Source organism: Chaetodon trifascialis, chromosome 19, assembly GCF_039877785.1.
Source record: "Chaetodon trifascialis isolate fChaTrf1 chromosome 19, fChaTrf1.hap1, whole genome shotgun sequence".
Lineage (NCBI taxonomy): Eukaryota > Metazoa > Chordata > Actinopteri > Chaetodontiformes > Chaetodontidae > Chaetodon > Chaetodon trifascialis.
This window is the reverse complement of record NC_092074.1, coordinates 4,728,097-4,747,992: the sequence shown is the minus strand read 5'-3', so window position 1 is coordinate 4,747,992 and position 19,896 is coordinate 4,728,097. Positions and strand designations below refer to the sequence as shown.

Here is a 19,896-nt window from a genome sequence, read left to right as displayed (position 1 = left end):
ACACTCATTTAAAAAAGAAGATCAATCGCCCCGTAAACAAAGAAAGAGCAGTAACAGCATCAGTGGAACATCTGACTTGAACAAAATGGGAATACCTGGAACTCCAAAGGAGGAGCAGATTTTTCTCCTCCTCCATGACCCCGTTGGTGGGTCTAGGGTAAAACCTGTCATAAAGAAAGGGCCCTATTAGGGGGTTTAGTAGTGAGACTACTACCATCCTATGTGTCCAGTGGTCTCAGTCCTGTCCCTGGAGCTGCTCCCAGCTCAGAGGTGTTAATCCAGAAAGTGAATTACATGTCCATCATATTACTGCTCCCAAAGCCAACTTTCCTGTCACTCTGTGGGGCTCCTCTGGAACTCCCGGAGTCTCTCCTTAGCCCTATCAGCCGCAGTAGGTGTCATTCCCCGCGGGTTCCTGCCCTGTCGCTGCCAGCCCAGCAGCTCTCTCAGCCGGGTCACATCGGGGTCCTCCTCGGCCATCGCGGCAGGCACCTCCACACTGTAGCCCCGTCTCTGCAGCTCCGGCCCCGCGTCATGTGTGCTAGTGTAGGTCCGGGCTCCGCTGTCCCAGTGGATTCTCATACTGGTGTAGGGGGTCTGGAAACGTATGCCCTTCGCCTTCAGGCATTTCTTTATCTTGTTGTATTCCCTATGCTTCTGTACGATCTCTGCTGCGTAGTCAAGGTCAAAGAACAGTGGGCGGTTGCTGAGTTGAATCTTACCCCTTTTCCAGGCTTCTCTTAACACGGTTTCTTTAATTGTGATTTCTTGGAAGTTAATGATAAGGGGTTTCAGGAGGGCCTCTGGTCTTGGTTTCGGAGTGAGGGAGCGATGAGCCCGCTGTATCTTTAGGTCCATGTCTGTGGGTAGTGGCAGCTCATGTTTGAGAAGCCCTGAAATTAAGTGCATCACAGAGCTTCTTTCTTCACCCTCTGCAACTCCAAAGATGCGGATGTTGTCTATTCTTGATCTGGACTACAAATCTGTGAGTTTTTGTTGCAGAGTTTTCTGGTGCTTTATAGCTGTTGTGAGCACTTCGGTCATTTCCACGGCCATGTCCTCCACTTGCCCCACTCATGTCTCCATCTCACCCACTCGCTCCTTAAGCCCCTGCATCTCTTCGGCCAGACCATCGAGTTTACTGCTCACTTCTGTGTGAAAGGAGTTAATGTCCTTTCTCAAGTTGTCGTTGTCCACCTTCAGCTCGGATTTTAGTGCTTTTATTGCTTCAAGTAGGTCTCCTGGCATTATGCTCGTTCCGGGGTGCACATGAGTTGCCGCTAGCTTGTGATGCTACTTTGCTATCTTTGGTGGCAGAGCTGTTTTTGTCTTGAGTTTTCAGCATTGTGGCTTTTGTCTGTTGAGTCTTTTTGTTTCGGTTTCTTTCTGTCTATCTAGATATTCACTTTCTGCTAGAGTAACAAGTCTTTTCACGAAGTTATTGAATCTACACTGGAGGACCTCTCTACACACGTCCTTCTACTCCATCTAGCAACTGGAAGTCCAGTTTCACTCTCTTTTTACTGTCTTTTTTATCTCCACCCACTCCAGAGGGAAATATCTGGCCCAGGTTGTTGCTGACTTAGCTCACTTCTTCTCTATCCTTCTTGTCACTGCCCTTGAGCAAGGTACTGAATCACCAGCTGACATTAAGGGACTAGTTGTAGGCAGCTACCACATGTAACATGGCTTTTGCTGGAGGTGGGGAAAGAGCATATGTATTTGTCAGGGTTATATGGTAGAGACGTGGATTACTCTGCAGGAGTGGTTTGAGAAGTTTTCCTGGACATTTGCTCCTTGTTTTTCAGCACAGATGGTGTTGCCATTGAAATCCATTGTCACAGATGTGAACTCAAGCTGACCACTGCTGGTTCATCTGGGCTGAAGGATGCTGTGTATAATCTGTTTATTTCAAACTTTAAGTCTGTAGGTGGTGTATTTTTAGGTGGGGTAAATCACTTCAAGCAGCAGGCTAAACAAAGCATCAGGAATTGATCATCAGAAGCAGAAAAACAAATGTAAGCTGAATGTTGGCGTAGCTGATCCTGTGTTGTAACTTTTTTTGGAATGAGGTGTAGTGCATCAGTAGTCGAAAGCTGGACCTGCATTTCCATCTGAACAATGGGTTTGTTTTAGTTTTTAAATGAGGATTATCAAGTGAGTTTGCTGAGCTTCAGTAATGAAACTGAGACCGCCCATCCTTCCTGCCGACTTCTTCTCATCCATCTGGTCTCTGCCCAAGGTCCCGCCTGACCATCACACCTCTTCCTTTTCATAAACTGGACTTCCGTTGTTCCTTGTTGTTTGACTGACAAGAATCCACCACCACCTAAGGTTTGTCTTCCACTGGTCGAGTCAAGTCTCTTGAGCAGAGGCAGGCACGGCCTCCTGCAGATCTCCAGAGCTCCAGCCTTGGTCCTGCAGTTGTGCCAAAACCTCGAAATAAAATAATTTAGCATCTCATTTATGGGGCGCAAAATCCCTTCCAGTTGAAATCCTATCGCTTTCTCATCATGGAAAAATTGATTAGTGTTGTTATTGTGGACAGGAAATTCTTTCACCATATTTTGTCTTTTCCATCTCTCTTTCACCCAGTCATATTCATGTGTGTCCGCATGCAACCACACTGGAGTTTGATAGATGGGACTCTTGGAGATTATTGTAGCAACAGGGCGTTGCTAACAAACACAGCTAACATTTGCTGCTCTGCAGATAGCCAAGTCAGTGCCACGATTCTGTCGGGTCTATGTTTTTATGTTTACTCACCCGCAGGCGCACGCACGCGCGCACGCACGCACGCACGCACACACACACACACACACACACACACACACAAACTTGGCTCTACTGCTGTCCCCACTTTCAACAGGTTTAACCAGTCAGTCTGTGACAGTGATGTGTACTCTAGGGCTCTGGCTTGGCAGTTGTAATCCTGAGCAGAAATGTGTGTGCTTGTGTAGGTGTGAAACAATTTGAAGACCGCTGCACTTCCCAGGAGTTGTGTTGTGATGATAAATCATTCTGTGTATGAAAACTCAAATATAATGACAAATGCAAAAACCTAAAAAATGGCCTAACATCAGTTGAATTGATCACTTTCGCTATATTCATTTTGCCAAACTCTGGATTCAAAGATTATGTAAATGAAAAAAGTTATCTGAACTAAGTATGGAGTCACATGTACACACACTCACTGCTTTAAATGGAAAAACCTGGAATAAGCGGTGTAAAGCAAATGTGCAGCTCATACACAACCATGCCCTCACACATATTCACAGGTTGCTCTGTGTCGCCCTAATCCTGTCAGTCCATTGGCCTGTTCCTCTCCAATGGAATGAAAAGTACATCACCATAGAGACCACATCAATGGCCTATTAGCATGAGAGGTGAGCTGAGGAGACAAGAGGAGAGACAGTGAATGAAGGAGGGGGAGAGAGAGAGAGGGAGGGGAGAGAGAGAATCAGGAAGAGAGTGAAAGAGTGTGCAGAGTTTAGGATGGACAGACTGGGAAAAGAGGAGATACTGAGGGAAGAAGGGGGCAAAGAATGGGCTGGAGGGAAGGGGATGAATGAATGGAGAGTGTGTTTGAGAGTGGGTGGAAGGAGGGGGAGTGGGAAACTTTAAAAGAAGTGATACATTGGCTCTTTCTCTGTTTAGTCAAGGAGGAGGTTTATTGCCATGGATAATTCTGGTTTCCTTGCCACTGCCTCTTTCTTTCTTTCTTTCTTTCTTTCTTTCTTTCTTTCTTTCTTTCTTTCTTTCTTTCTTTCTTTCTTTCTCACTCATTCACTCTCTCTCCCTCCACCAGTTCAATGTGGTGCCCATGTAGAACTCAGAACAATTTTTAACCCTTTTTGATGAAATATATAGGGGAGTCAGATGCATGTAAAAATCTAGTCAGCCTACCCTAATGAGAAGTTAAATACTATGCAGTGCTATGCAAAATGCATTGTTCCATTCATGAAAGTGTAATATTGTTTTTCTTTCTCTTTAGACCTTTGCAGTATTGTATCGTATGCCTAATAGTCTACCACAATCTTAATTAGAGAATAAATATGGATCACTGTTGTACACTATACTGAGTGTGTATATTGACTTCCATCAGATTTTGGCCACCAGGGTTATAACAAACCAATGTTGATCTCCTTGTTGAAGAGTGTATTGATGGATCAAACAAGGATTTCCGAGAAAAGCTTCCATTTCAAGTTGGAGTGCAATTTCTAAACCCTTACTAAGGCCCTGAAAGCCCTCAGTGCTTCCCAGAGGTGCATCAGTTGAAGGTCTTACAAATTATGATGATCAATAGATCGCCTCTTGTGTACAGTAAATAAGTTCAGGGTTGGGTTATGCTTGTGATGAACTAGTTTGTATGACATGCTGTCCAACCTCATCAAAAGGCAAAAGTGTTTATACCTGATCTGAACAGCAGGGTGACAAGCCAGCCCATCAGAAAGCTGTGGTGGAACAGGGTTTCCAAAGCTATTCCACCATCTGGCAAACAGTTCCTATGGAGTATACTGCCACCTTAAGACTGTGTACAAGCCTCAAGGTTTGTTAGGAGTGTCCCTGTATTTGCATATACAGCATATGCCTATAGCTAATGATGTACTTTCAGTAGCTTGCAGAAACATCATGTTTTTTCTTTGTTTTTGTACTGTATCAGCAGATGAAATATTTCTTTTTGACAGTAGAAGAACAAAGGTAGAGCTTCATTACCATGTCAACTGGACTGCAAGAACGAAAGACAAGAAGCAAACAGTGGACTTTGTTTAACCATAAATCATTGGAATCACATAAACTGAATCATGAATTTTAGTGAGTCACTGAAAGCACTTGCATTGTGCCCCTTTGTAGGCTTGAACTCCATTGCCAACATTTGTGATTACTAGGTTTAATTTAAGATTTCATTTGTTAATTGACAGAAGAGTTGTTGCAGAGATAATGAAGAGGATTCTTCTTCTTTTGAGCTCATTTAACTTTCCGCGCTGAAGTGGAATGGTGAAATCTTGTAAAGCAGACTGTGATGAAAGACCTACTGTATCTGTTTGGGTCTTTGGTGACACAGGGATGAGGAATCTGCCGACAGCTCAGGCTATTTAAGAGCTGACATACTGTAGCATTGGGTCACACCAGTAAACATGACTGACTAATGGTTTATCCTGAAAGACAGACACTGGATACATTTGACCTTTGACCTCCATGGTGCTTTTAACATGAACCCCCTGACCTACATTTCCTATTTGGGTCAAGGCCATATGTGACTGAGTGATAGACTTGTGTCACTAACTTGTGTCATGAATCGCAGAGTGTTTGTCTCCCACAGGTGAAAATATCACGTCATTACTGTTGAAGTCCAAGTGGTGAAAAGTCAGTGATAACAGCTCTTTACTGTAAGGGCAGGTTTATTCAGTCCCAATTACAAAAAGTTTGGATGCTGTGTAAAATATCAATTAAACAGAACTACATGGGCTCAGGAACACTTTGTTAAACTGTTGTTGGTAGACACAGGTCATTTGCAAATGATTGCATTCTGTTTTTATTTGCGTTTTACACAGTGCGGCAATTTTTTAGGAAGTGGGCTTGCTGCCCCAGGCTCCCTCTGCAGCCATATTCCACTGGCACTCACTCAATGATCAAGGGTAGATTTCATACAGACCTGAAACACCTTGAAGTGTGATCAATAGAAAGGGTCCATTGAGTGTTTCTCTCCATGGTCCTCAGACTGTGTTTTCATTTCCCTGCGGGAGGCCTGAAAGCCCTGCATTTCTAGTCCTGCAGTTCCATTGATCTAGTGGGTTTCAAATCAATCATGTACTTGAGTGCAGCCAGGCTATTTACAGACCGCTGTGCTGTATGCGACTGTAAGTGATGGCTGAGACCACCAATAGACTGCCATGTCAAAAGCGTTTCAGAGTGCTTTGCACTTTGAAAGGGCTTTGTGAAAAATGAATGTTGAATAACAGATTGAAACTAATCAATTGTTTGGCAGGTTCCATTTCTGTCCTTTTAAATATAGTGGAGTGAGGGCTGTGGTATCCTTCAAGCAAACTAGGTTGGGCAAACAGTTCTCCAACAGCATCTTAAGGCCACTTATACCTGTTCACTCAAAGACAGGACAAGAAACCTCCTGCTGGCTCAGGACACTGCCTTCCCTTTTAGTTTTGGGGTGCCAAATTTCTTCTATGGTACTCTTGACCTCTTGCTTCCTTAACCTGCATACCATAAGAAGGGCCCCTGAACCCCTGTCCCATAATTTCTCTGCTTAGCGAATTTCATTTTTTTAATTTCCTGTTATTATTTATGTATACATACGGGGTTCCTTGCTTTCGACATGTTACCTAAAACTTCTAAAACTTTCAGATTTTCTCATAAATCAGACAGCTTTTTGTATCCTAACTTTTTCTATGTGATGTGAAGTCTATGAGGTTTCCTTTAATCACTGATTTTGCAGTGTCCCACTAGACACCTAATACTTACAATGCTTCAAGACATGATGCTTTTAACAGAAAAAAGTCATTTCTGTTGCACTGCTTTCCCAATTCCTCTCCAAGAGCTGACTCCAAGAGTCTTTTGTATGTCTTTGTTATCTCAACACAACAAATTGTAGACTTGTCTATAAGAGTGCTTGCTTTCCAAGGCACTTGTGGTGTTTTACACACAAAATGTGACAGAAGTAGTTCTGCGAAGAGCGAAAAATTAAGTTTGCGAATGAAGTTCAAACCCTGCTTACTTTCATACCCAACACTGCATGAAGTGGCTGTCATAGTCAGGTTGTTTGTGTTGGAAAGTTACAGAACTTGCCATCGTGAAGGAGGCCTCAAACACTGTTAATAGAGTCTTAATGGAGGAGCAATACCTTGAATCTACTTGGGGAATCAAATCAAAGACAGTTCTTTGGATTAGGAGGAAACAGTTATGTCTCATGTTTAAAATGGAGCCCACTGCCTCTGCTTCACTGTTATAAAAATGTCTAAATAACCAACATTTAACGTTATAACTAGACACGTGGCTAAAGCAGAATATCTCTTGCACCAAGTCAAAAGAAAATATACTTCCAGCCTAAGAAGATGCAAAATAACAGAGGCCTAGACATCATCACTTTTAGTCCTCCATATGGGTATAGCTCTGAAAGTGATGGACCCTACATCTCCCATAATGCAACCAATGGCAGAGGTTCTTTTGGTCTGCTTGTTGGACCGTCCCCGCCTGGTAAATGTTCATTCTTTCAAACTGAACTACCCACACCATTTTCTTTTTAACCTTTGTAGTTTTCAGGAGTACTTCTCAAAACTGGTAAACTGACCTCTCTGTGTAAAACTGGTGGAGCTGTCATTTTGTAGATTATGTTGATTAGCACTTAAAATCTTTAAAGACAATAACTGCAACACCATGAACCAGGTTTGACTGAAACTTGAAAGGATGATGTCACTGATTTTCATAGTGACATCATTTGTTTCAGGCTGGATGTGGACGGTAACATCTGTATCAGAATGAGTGTTGGTTACCACACATAGTCCATCTGATGATGTACGCAGGTCACAATATCTATTTTTGGACAGGGCAGAGAGACATTCTTCAGTTGGGGGGGCACTGCCCTCCCCAGTGACCCCCAACTGTAAACGCATTGCACCTCCTCACACCCCCACCCAGCTGTTCCACTTTTAGCCCTGGCTCCAGTGAGGTGAGTGAGTGTGGGTGGGTGCTTGGGGGAAATTTGGGAGGGGGGTGCTTCCAGCAGGCTGTGTGGGTGGGTGGGTGGGTGGGTGCCTCACCACTGTCACTGTCCGTCTAAACGCTGGTTCACTTTCCCCCTCTGGAGTCTGCCAGTCAGTCGTCGAGCCAGTCAAGCAGCTGCTGAGTCAGTCAGTCTGTAGAGAAAGTGGAGACTTCAAAAATAAGATCAAACACTTCCAACAACAGATTTTCTTTTAGGTGGAGGTGCCGGATTCACCCATTCCCTACACCAAGATGACTCGTGACTCGTAAGTTTCAGCAGGTGGTGGAGAAGCAGGGGAGCTTCTGTAGGATTTAGGGGTCAAACGATTGCAGTAGGTCACACTATCATATGAAAGAAGGCTTAATCATCTGTAGAAACATTTTCCTTACCTGCCTTATTATCACCTCTGAAGCAGGTTTAGCATTTACTGTACATTCTTTGAGGGATGGTAAACTCCACTTTATGATTGAGGATTAGCCCTGTCTCTTTGTATGCCTGCCTGCCTTTCTACCAGTCTGTTTGCGCTATTGTTCATCTTTTTGGCCTCTCTTCCCACGCAGATGAAGAACTAGCATTAGCTTTTAGCGCCATCCACCTATTCATTCATTATTTGAAGCCTCTCTCACCAGATGAGACGCTCATATATTTATAGAACTGCAGTGGCTTTTAAACTCCGCAGAGTCTAATCAGAGTGAGTTTCTCACTCAGTTACAGGATAAGATTCGTCTCTCCATGAGGTGACGGAGCACTTTTCTCCTTCACTGCCTCTGAAGCTGCTGTTGTATTTCCAAAGGACTTGTGCAGCAGTGGAAATGTGTAAAGAAGTGCTTTACGGACTTTCTCCCTAGGCTTATTCTAAAAGTGTATGATTGTGGTTTTTATGCCTCTGCAATGGTAATTTCCTGCAAATTCAACATCTGCTCTTGTGTCAGTGTGATCACTGCACTGGAGACGCTGCTGATTTGTGTCATTTGCTCAATTCTTTTAACCTTTGTTTCATGTGTAAATGAGCAAAAGTGACCTGTGTGTCTCCCTTCATCATTGTTTGTAAGCTGTGCATGCTAACACAAAAAATATATCATCTACATATGTCGTCTAGCTGCTTATGTTGGTGTAGTTTTTGCAGTTTTCAGCCTTGTGGGACATTTACCAGTTTTGAATCCCCCACCTCTGGTTTACCTGTGATTTCCAAAGTATATGTGTACATCTCAATTTAATAAGTTTAAGTAATGCAGCCAAATTGGGGATTTACGTTTTTATTGCACACTTCCTTCACAAACCTGGTGTTGGCCATCTGTCTGCATGTCACCTGTTGTCAGACTTGTCATCAGTAGGGCCAGTTCACCCAGCAACAATGACATCATTGTCCAAACTGGACAACAGAAGGGCTGCAGGTCAAATGACAGCAACATGGAGTTATGCCCCTGTCCCAGAGGGAGTTGTAGCGTCCTGCCGTCTGTCTGTGAGCCATGGCCTTGAATAGTCATGTCAGTCAGATGTTTCACGTGAACTGTCTTTGTTCTGTGTAATCTTGGATTGTTTTGATACAGTTTATATTTTCAAATATGCTGTAATCTTCCAATTCTAGTAGAAACAGATAAGAAATAGGTAAGTGAAAAGTATATTCATGTGAAAATATTAAACTGATGGTCACTCTCAGTCTGGTGTAGATGTTTGTGTAATGTTGCTTTTATTAAGGAGGGCACAAGTCCTTTGTTCACAAGCATATTTTGTCAGTCTTTTAATCCAATAATATGCTTCCCATTGTTGAGTGAATCACTTGTAACACTGACTCTGACACACCTGCCAGCTGGTGAAGTCTTGTTGTTTTGCCTCTGGTTTTATGGCCAAGGAGAAGAGTGTCATACTAGATGATATGCTCATACAAGAGCTCAAAGAAAACACTGCTTTGCACAAGTGTTTGTTCGAGCTGGCAGACAAGAAAAACATTCAAGGTTGCATTACACTTCTGTATCTAAGATCTATGTAGCCATTTCAGTACTTTTGCAAATGTCAGGGTTTGCTTTATTCCTTGGTTTCAAGGTCACGCTGCAGATTAAAAAAAAAAAAAAAAAAATGCCGAAGCAGCACGTCAGCTACTGCTGAACACTATCTGTTTTCAGGTCTGTCTCCTTTGTGCCCTCTCATGTAAACTGATCCGTGAGCATTTCAGTGTACCTGCAAAGTTCCTGTGGGACTTCTGAAAGGACAAAGGCTGTTTTCACTGTATTCTGGTCAGTTTTGCCATCTAGACAGTAATAGGAAGCTTTCTGTCCATTGGAAGGGAGTGTTCTCACACCCCGTGTGTTGTGTGAGGACAGTAACTATATCGTGTTGTCAGGATCCCTTTGTTGGGAAATGAATGCACCATTGTTATTGCAGCACCAGCACTGTCTTATGGACACACCTGCACCTGTCTGCCACTTGATAGGGAACTTATTAGCTATGCACATCCTCTGACACACATCAGAACAGACACGTCTGTGTTTCAGTCACATCGTTTGTTGGGGTCAGTTTTTGTAGTTACCCTCGAGCAAACAGGACTCCACTGTCCCCACCGTCTCACTTTTTGACCCAGTGTTTGTCTCAGTGAAGGGAGATACTTTCATTAAACAATATTCTCCTGATTATAGTCTTTGGCAGCATTACTCTACATTATCTCTTCTAGCCTCACTCTCTGACTTTCTTCATCTCTCCTTTTGTCTTGTCACTATTTTTGCTATGCTGTGTCACTGCCTCACTTGTCTGCCTTCTCATCATGTCTTTCTCCACTGCTGTCCCTGCATGCTCTCCGGTCACCCTGGAAAACAGCCCGAATTCATCTTTGTCTTTGCTCACTGCTTAAAAATAAGTCCATCTTTATTCTGATTATTTGTTTTCTCAATGTCTCGCTCTCTCCATGTCTCCTCTCTTCAAGTGGGAAAGAAATACAGTATCACAGTCATGTGAGAAGACTGATAGAAAATCTTTCTGTGGTACCAAAACTGACATCCTCCTGGAAATATGAGCTTATAATTAATAATTTTGCCTGCACAGTCAGTCAGTAATGTTGTTAAATTCTGAAATATCATGCTTTGATTTTGGGGGCAGAATCACCACTGCTCTGACACATCAGAACAGAAAGAGAGATTAGAAACTGATGGGTGAGAAGCCATCAAACTGGATAACTGTCCAAAGAGGAGACAGAAGAGAAGAAAGCCTCCTACAGAAACTCAGGCACCCTCTCCTCCTCTATCTCTATTTAGTCAGCTGTAGTTGTTTTTTCTTGCCCGCTGTGGCAAAAAGGACTGCTGACTTGCCTGATGATGTCATCTCCTTTCCTCAGCACCACACGTACACACACACACTCACATTAAGGAGAGGAGGCTGTTTGGAGAGTTTAATTAAAGACGAGGGCTGATGGTGAGTTATTGTCCCCTCAGTGGGGCTCGGTCAAAGGGCTGCTCAAAGACAGTGCTGATATAACGGGACAGTGATAGAGAGGGAGAAAGTCTCTAATTAAATAAGAGCTAGATTGTAATAGTCATGTTTGTTCACTTCAACCTATGTGGCATGTGCACTGTATGATCTTTTGTCCAGTATCAGTGTGTTTGAGGCCTCACCAGTTCTGCTCAAAGTGTGTTGTCTCCTCAATTGACCTACCAAGGGACTGGTACTGACCAACAACCAGCAATATTCATATTAACCTCTGATTTGTAGTTGTAGTTAGTCCAGAATAAGTAAGAAAAAAGTTTTGCTGACAGATCACTGTGATGTTGGTCTTCTTCCGACCTGATGGTGTTGTTGTGAACATGAACAGTATTTGTCAAATGTAGGAAATGTAAATGCACTGAAACAGAGTGACAACAGAGTGTGTGTGAGGGTGTAAACGTCATAAACCAACAGTCAGCCCACTCTCTAGTATATCTCATTAAGCCTCTTTGTCTCATGGGCTATACAGCATGTACATGTATCTGGGGTCTCTTGAAAGTGTTGTGTGGCAAATAGCTTGTGGTTTATGAGGTGTGCGTGTGCGCGCCTGCGTGCGTGCGTGTCATTTGAGCCACCTGTGCCCTGCAGCCTCCTGCAGTGATACAACCTGAAATGGCATCAGGCCTCAGGGGAGAGAAGACGTCCACTGCTCATCTCCATCTCTTTCCTCTCCTTTCTTTCTATCAACAGAACTGTTTACAGCCTTTCTATCATCTATACATCCTCCTCTCATCCCTTCACCTTCCCTTCTCTCTTGGGGTGGGGTACTGGTGGGTGATTGGACTACATTATACCTGAGATGATAAATAAAATATCATCTTCACATTCTTTTGTGCTGCAGACTCAAATGTTTGCAATATTTTGCAGCAAAATCATGATTGGGATTTCTACACAATTAAGCGCACATAAAGGGATGGCTCTGTGCAGTGAGAAGTGGATGGCCCATCAGATCAGAATCAAACATATGAGAAGCTGTCACCGTTAACTGAGCGTCTCAAACAAAGTTCAGTACCTCCTTAAATAGGAAGTTTTCTCCTTTGTAAGTACATTTTTAAGTGAGACTAACTATTGAGAAAGTGATTCTCTACCTCTTAAGTCAATATGAAGGTGTTATTACTTTCCAAATTCTAAAACTGAGTTTGTGCAAAGTCACCATGAGCCATACCGACCAGTCACAGTCGTATTCTGTGTGTGAGACGTTACAAAGCAAAGTTAAAAACTTCTGCTGTGACTGTGAATAAATGGAGCGTGCCCAGTCTTAAGCTTTGGCACCAGTCCACCACTTATGCATTCATAATGGCCATTATGATGGAAATATCTGATGACTAAGTGCTCTCTCCCTTCCTCTTTCTGTCTCCTCTTTTCCATCCTCTACCCCTCGTCTCCCCTCCTTCCTTCCCCCTCTTCCTCCTCTCCTCCCTCGCATCATCTGTGCTGCTAAAAGAGGCAGGAGCTTATTACAGGTGCCTCACGCTGCTCTCTCATTTTCCCTCTTTGTCCTCATCCCTCTCTGTCGTTCTCTCCCTCTAATTGAATCTAATAGCTCTTGATGTGTGCACAGTGTTTAGACAGCTTTTGACTGCGTGCTTAACCGAAGTGTGACAAACTGCTCTTGTCATAGACCTTCCATCCATCACGGTCCATTTCCCAGGGCACATGCTGCCTTTCCCTGCTTTTAAAAAGTCATTTTAATAAATCTGTCCATTAATGTGGCCGCTCCAATTCAGGACCACACCAGTAATTGTATATAATCACATACTATCGTTTATTTCAGAATGATGATAGAATATGGAAACATGAGCAGAATATGTTCAAACAAGCAGATCTTCCATTGCTGTAAAACCATTTTTATACTTGTGGTGTATCCATTATTTTTACTATGCTTGGTGATAATTTAGGCAACAACAGAATGTGTTTGTGTGTAGGTGTATATGTGTCAGTCAGTAATGTGTTGTGTTGAAGGCTCAGTTAAGAACGGTGTTGGCTGAGAGCATCCGCGTCCATGTTAATGTGCTGAACAAAGGCACAAATATGTCTCTCCTCGAGCCCTTGTTGTTCCGACCTCGAGAGTTTGGTACAGCCTTCCCTCGCAGCCCTGTGTGTGCGCGTGTGTGCGTGCCTGTGTCATTACCCTCTCCTCTGCTTGCTGTAATCTGTGCCCTACCCTGAAAACACAGCACATGGCAGCCCTCACACATGCTGATAGAAATGCGTTGCCTTATTGTCATACCTGTCGAGTCTGCTGTCCAGTCCAGTGGGAACAGGAGAAAAAAAAGCTCTTTATTTTCAACATTTGTAGTGATTACATCAACCCTTGATTTAGTTTGTAGCCTTCAGGGTGAGTCACAAGTTTAATTCAAACCCTGGAAAAAAAAACGTGTTCAGCAAGTTGATCCTTTGTCAGTGACAGCTGTAGAGGAAGCTGTAACCTTAAAGTGAAATGAGCACCACAGTTCAGCATTGGATACGACAATCATGTGCAGCACACCAAACCCGTACTGAACTGTCTAAATATATAATAAAGCTTATGACGATGGTGTTCAGTGCAAAGGATCATAAACATGTTCCGGGTGTGCTCTAAGCTTTAGCAGTGTCTACATTTGTGAGGCTGTGGCCATGTTATGAGATGGTTGTTTGCTGTTTGCCTCAGGAATGTGCACATGTGACGTTAAATCTGTTGCAGGTTGTGGTTTTAATGAAGTTACAATGTCTTTACATAATTCACCAAATTCTCAAGGCTGCCATTCAGTTCTTCCTGTGATTGGCTTCTGTTGTTCTCAAGGCACTTTCTTTTCACACCTTATTTTTCACAATCTACTTGTCAGAATTAGTAATTTGATTAATGTGATATGAAGGAAATTTTAACTAGAATGAATACACACACACACACACACACACACACACACACACACACACACACACACACACACACTGATTTGGCCTTCTTAAACTACAAAAACACCTTATCCACATATTGTGATTGTGATAAAATCCTTAATGTTAATGAACTCCTAAGTTTTAGTTTTATCCGTGTGAGTGTGGTGAGCAGCACGTTTACCATATTTTTATCAGTCAGTTGGGATCATACCTGTCCAGATGACAGTGCCATCGTCTCTCTTCATCACTTCAGTAATGAATTCATTTCACCGTGACATCACCTGGTCGCTCGATGACATTGCCTCGGCACGGCAACAGTTGAAACAGCTCGACAGTAGATGCTCTGTCAACATTGCAGAAAACTCATGAATAAAGCCTGAAACATGAACCTTTTCTTCTGAGCTCTTTTACATACACATCAAAAACAAAACAACAGAGAAAAATACAGCCATCTACATCTTTAAGTTGGCATAGCAACCAATAAAATCCAGGAAGGGTTGCAGTACAGTAAACATCAGCTCAGTGGGAAAGCCCAAATGTTTGGCTGAAAGCGTCCTCTAAATATAAGTCCTGCCTCACAGGAGTCACTATCTATAGATATCAGATATTATGACAGTGCTTGTGGTCATGACTTCACATGAGGAAACACAATGACGACCGATGTGCATATTCTTAGGTAACCTCATCACATTTGAGTTCATTATTGGCTCCATTCAGCTGTGCTTTCAGTGCTCTGATGCATGACTTCACTCTACATGCTGTATGTTTTGCTTCAGCCCGCTACCAATTGATTACAGCAGGAATGAAATGAATGGAAATGAACTGCAGTGTAGTCACACAGAAACAGGCCGTCAATATGCTGCACACAGACGCTCAATATTTAGACAGTGTATGTAAAGCCTCGCAGTGGTGCTGCAAGTGTCAGTGTGCAGCGAAAAGGAGAATCCCTCCTGACAGGACTGCGTGTTTGTCAAATGCTGGGAAGCACTCGACTAATCCTTGTTCCAGTGCCACCAAACATCACTAATTCTGGCTGCTCATTCTTCCTGACTCGCTTTAGCATATTTATTTTGGAGAGAGTGAGAGAGATGAGTTGGGTGGGTGTATGGCGAGTTAGAAATAGAAAGAGTGCGAGTGCGTGGAGAGTCACACAGATGAAAGCAGAGCGTGGAGCTGGGAGGGAGGAGGGGAGGCAGCCACAGCACATGAAAGAGAGAGAGATCAAGTGAGAGACAAAAGGTATGAGATCGATGGAGCGCAGGGAGCCAGGCGAGAGAGAGAAAAGTGACAGAGAGCAATAGAAGAGAAGGAGCCCCCCCACCCCTTTTTGAACCCTCCCTGAGCTGAGCTGAACTGCGTGATACCACCGCGGTGATTTCCCCCAAACAGCTCCCCAACAGCCTCCACCACGGAGCCCGGAGAGTGCGATAGCAGGAGGGCTGTGGAGGAGCAGGAGCCTGTTGCCTGGATACCCCTGCTGTCGCCACGGCGGCGAGAAGCCAGGATTGAACCGCGTTTGCTGGCTGGTGCTGCTGCCGTGGGAGAAACACAGCTGGCTGACATGGCTCCCGCGCTCGCTGGCTGACTCGCTGACATCGCACATATGAATAAGGAAGGAATCACCCTGATAGGGGGGCTGTGAGCAGAGGAGGTGGGAGGCGCGGGGTGGGACGGGTTGACTGGCTCTCTGCTCTGGATGATGAAGAAGGCTGTTCGGTAGAGAGGGAGAGAAACCAGCGAGATTACCTTGGCTACCGAGTGAAGGAGCAGCGAGGGGAGACCCTGAGACAGGAGAGCTTAGGAAGGGGAAGGCTGGTGGGGGAGGAGAGGGGAGAGGAGTGGGGCTGGCTGGGTTAGTTCAGCAGGAAGGGTGGAGGTAGCAGCTGGCAGGCTGTGTGGAGCCATGCAGATCCAGTCCTCTGGTCCACAGTCCAAAGCCTCCAGCTTCATCCTCAGTCAGAGATGTGTGCTGGCCTCCAAAATGGAAATCCACCGGTACGTAACTGCTGCCACAGAGTCATGCAGTGGCTTCTTCTTCTGTGTTTCTTTGTTAACTTTCATTAACCTGTCTTTATTGCTGCTCATTGTTGATTAGTGAGCAGTCAAGGCCTCATGCCTCAGGAATGAGTCTTTCTGTTGGTTAGTTGTTGTTTTACAGAGTTTAACTGAAGACAACAAAGGAGATAATCTCAACCTCTTGTGTCTCCAGGATGTGTCTTCACACAAACAGTCTTCATTGTTCAAACCAAAGTACCAACCTGATTCCACCTTCTGTGGACTCCATCAATGGGGCTGGGCAGTATGGCAGAAAGAACAATCATGATATTTTCTTCCTTATTGATCAGTATTGGTGTTTATTACAATATATAACCTATGACACAATGTAACTATATATAACCATATATAATGCTGCCAATTTGAAGGGCATCCTGACATTGATGTCGAGTGTTTTCTGTTTTTGGTTTTGGTTTTTTTTTTGGTAAAACTTTAGAATGGAACTTGTTAACATAAACATGGAATAACATAGTGTAAACATTTAATTGTGCAAACATGCTTTATCTTGTTTGCCTTGTAACTAAAAAATGGTGTGGTTGCTGGGATGGAACCTTTTCAGGTGTTGGTGAATATTTTTTGTGTTTCCTGTCTTGGTTGGCACCGACCAACAGCATATTTTGCTAACTGTCTCAGTGCTTCATCACTTTTGAGATATCCAAACCACTTCTATATAATGAATGACGTGCTACCTTTTTTGTCAACAGTTTCCTTAGCTTTGGAGGCTAATATGAGTTCACTTTCAGCACTTTAGCATACAGTGTGGCTGTGTGAGCAGAGGGTTACTGCAGAGTGGCTGAAGACATTTCTCCAAGTTTGCGCTCTCCTTGTTCAACAGGTGTTTGATGAATTGATCATATGGTCTCCCTTTTGTTGTGCTTCTGGTTAATGAGCTTTGTCGTCATTGGCTGCAGTAAAATGTATGCTAAAATCTGTTTCGTTCCCACCGCTGTGAGCTCTGCTCTGAAGTTACGCTGCTGTCCACTCTGTGTGTGAGGAGCTCAGCCTCACCCTCGTGCAGACAGGCAGAGAGGTGAAAGTCACTTTTGTACCCCTCCATTCCGCTTTCTTCACCAGTAGCTCAAACAATGCTTTGTGGTAGGAAATGGGGGCTTACTTTGACATGTCAGCCAAAAATTGCAGACTGGATGGCGGTTTATTGCTGCTGTGAGGCACTCTTAGATCTATCTATATCGAGTAAAAATATCCAAAGCTTACCATCGTTATTGACGAAGATTTTAACGCAATCTGCTATCGAGATGGTTTTAACCCCTGCCTCGATTGCACATGGATCTATGATGCAGTCTGGATACTAGCTAAGCTATCTGAGTTGATTTTAACTTTGAATCCAGAGTTTATACTTTGCTGAAGGACTTTTAAAGACTGTCCTGAAAGAAAATGATGACTTACACACCGCAGGATGCTAATTTACATGCAATGCAGACAGAAGAAGAATTGTGTTTTTGATATGATCTTGGATTTATAGTCACAGCTGTGGTGAGCATCATTGAGTATGAGTCATTCTGGATATGCTGCATTTCTAATTAATTCAATGCATATCCCTTAAAGTTTTGAAAAATGACAATATGGACTTTCCACCTTCCAACTAGATGATAGCAGTTTTTTCCACACGATTAATAGTCAGAGAGCCTTATTTCGAAAGCTACTTGCAAAATGCAGACGCTCTTGCCTTCTTTCGGTTTCATGTTTAAATCATGGTTGATGCTGGCTGTGAGAGAATGATGCTCCTGTTTGAGTCAACTCTCTGAAGGATTTCCCTTCTCATGCCTGTGTGCCTGTCCCCCTGAGGGCTTGGTTAGGATATAGCTGGCTACATCACCAACCTCTACATCTAGCAGCTGTAACGTAATGTTAAGCAAGAAGACGCTGCTTCATTATTGATGCAGTTTGCTAAAATGTCAGAAAACATATTTCTTTGGCTCAGTGGGCCAGATGTTATGGTCCGTTGGAGGGAGGATTCTCTTTGGCATTCTGTAAAGAGAGGTGGCAAGTTGTATTGCTAATCAGAGAATAAAATAAATGAATCCCTCTCATTGTGTCTGAATGGCCTAATGGACCCAGAGACAGTCATTCAGATCATCTGTGCTCAAGCCCAGCAGGAGTCCACACTGTTCCGTGTCCTTTAGCCAGTTACTGAATGTCCCAGCTCCAGGGATGATGGTCTGTACCTGACCTCTGACCTCCCTGTGGACAAAGACAAAAACACAAATACCCTGCAGCATCAGGCATCACAAGTGAGTATATTTCTGCCGTGGCATTTAGAATAGAAGCTACCGATTGACCATGGGGTGGGGACTGGCCTGTTTGCAATGCAGAGTTATTAGACCTATGAAACTGCTGTCAGGGAAGGGATCCAGATTTATTCTCTCCTTTCAAGGCAAAGGCAGACTCAATCTAAATCTGGTTGTTGCTGGTTAGAGAAATTCAACAAACTGTCACCAACTTTGTGGTAGATTTTTCTCAGGGAAGAAGATACAGTAGAAGACGCAGCAACATTCACGGAAAGTACAACTGGAAAGTGGGATTTAGAAAGGCAGGGTGCCACAGCGGTGCGCTGTCACCACACAGGCTTTACGCTGGAAAAACTCAGAATGCAAAGGAAACTCTAACAGAATCCCAGTCACCCCTTTCAGGAAGTCGTAGTGATTTTGTGATTAGCTTGATGGATAAGGTGAGCTTAGCTAGTTATTCCGGTCTGTCTGTCTTTCTGTGTGAACAACATATTGTGTCAGTCTTGTGCCCAGACCAGTGTGTCTGTGTGTGTGTGTGTGTCATGCCTTGGAGTGAGAAGTGATTGATGCCTAACATCATATGGTGGCATCTACCTCAAAAACAGCTCTCACAGTGGAATCTGCAGATGTCCCCACCCATGCCAGTGTTGACACACAAGCAGCTCAAGCTACATTTAAGGAAAACTCATCAGTGCCAAAGACGTTAATTTCATTCCCAGCAATGAAACATTGTTCAAATTAAAAGCAAAAACAAGGCACTGTTGTTTGTGGCAGAAAACAGAAAATTAAAGATGTGTATGAAAAACATTAGTTCTTGAGGATGTGGAGCAGCATAAATGATCAGATTGCTGTAGTTATTGTTTATGTCATTTTGAAGTCTGTCCTCACATAAAAGAGCATCATTTGCTTTTTCCACAGCAGAACTATCAAAGCTGGATAATCATAGGTGTTACTAAAAGCAGTGACGATGGCTCTGTTCCATTCAAGTGTCCCGGTAAGTCGTGACAGTGTGACTGTGAGCCAGCTTCCAGGAGGCTGAAACTGCAGCAGCTAAATGGAATTCAGCCATTATTCACTTGATTGCGACATGTCGAAATGCCTTGCATGAAAAGGGTCTAGTTAAAAAGACTTCAGGTGACATACAGCAGCTCTTTTTATCAAGTACACAGTAAAAGAATTTCACGCTCAGATTCCCACAAGTCACCTATGGTTGCCCACAAGGGACAATCGTCCCATTCACAGGTGAATATTTGGCAACTCAACAGAATTTCACAGGTATTTTATGAACTTTGAAGGCTGTTTAGCCTCAATCCACTGTTGTTGTGCTGAAACAAGCTTATGCAGTCACTCATCTGAGGGCTTCAATTGTTGCTTTCCATGGTTATATATGAGGAGAGAAAGTGGAGTGCTGCCCAGTCCGGTCCAGACCTGCTCTGTTGTCAATGTGTCCCCTGTCCCTGTGTGAATAGGAACATGATTGGACTCTTGTAAAATGCGCCAGGCTCCTAGTTAACACGCAGGCTGCAC

General features: G+C 43.6%; 1 protein-coding gene across 5 annotated transcripts in view; it reads left to right on the top strand.

The window, feature by feature from the left end:
- Positions 1-19,896, top strand: part of enah (ENAH actin regulator) — a 126,208-nt gene that overhangs the window by 31,940 nt on the left and 74,372 nt on the right. For 3 of the 5 annotated variants that reach the window (XM_070987117.1, XM_070987116.1, XM_070987113.1), the window contains exon 1: positions 15,922-16,060. The exons of the other annotated variants lie outside the window; for them this stretch is intronic. In XM_070987117.1, coding sequence (XP_070843218.1) covers positions 15,969-16,060 — 92 coding nt within the window. In that variant the 5' untranslated portion in view covers positions 15,922-15,968. Of the gene's footprint in view, positions 1-15,921; positions 16,061-19,896 lie in introns of those variants that run through there. 5 annotated transcript variants of the gene reach the window in all.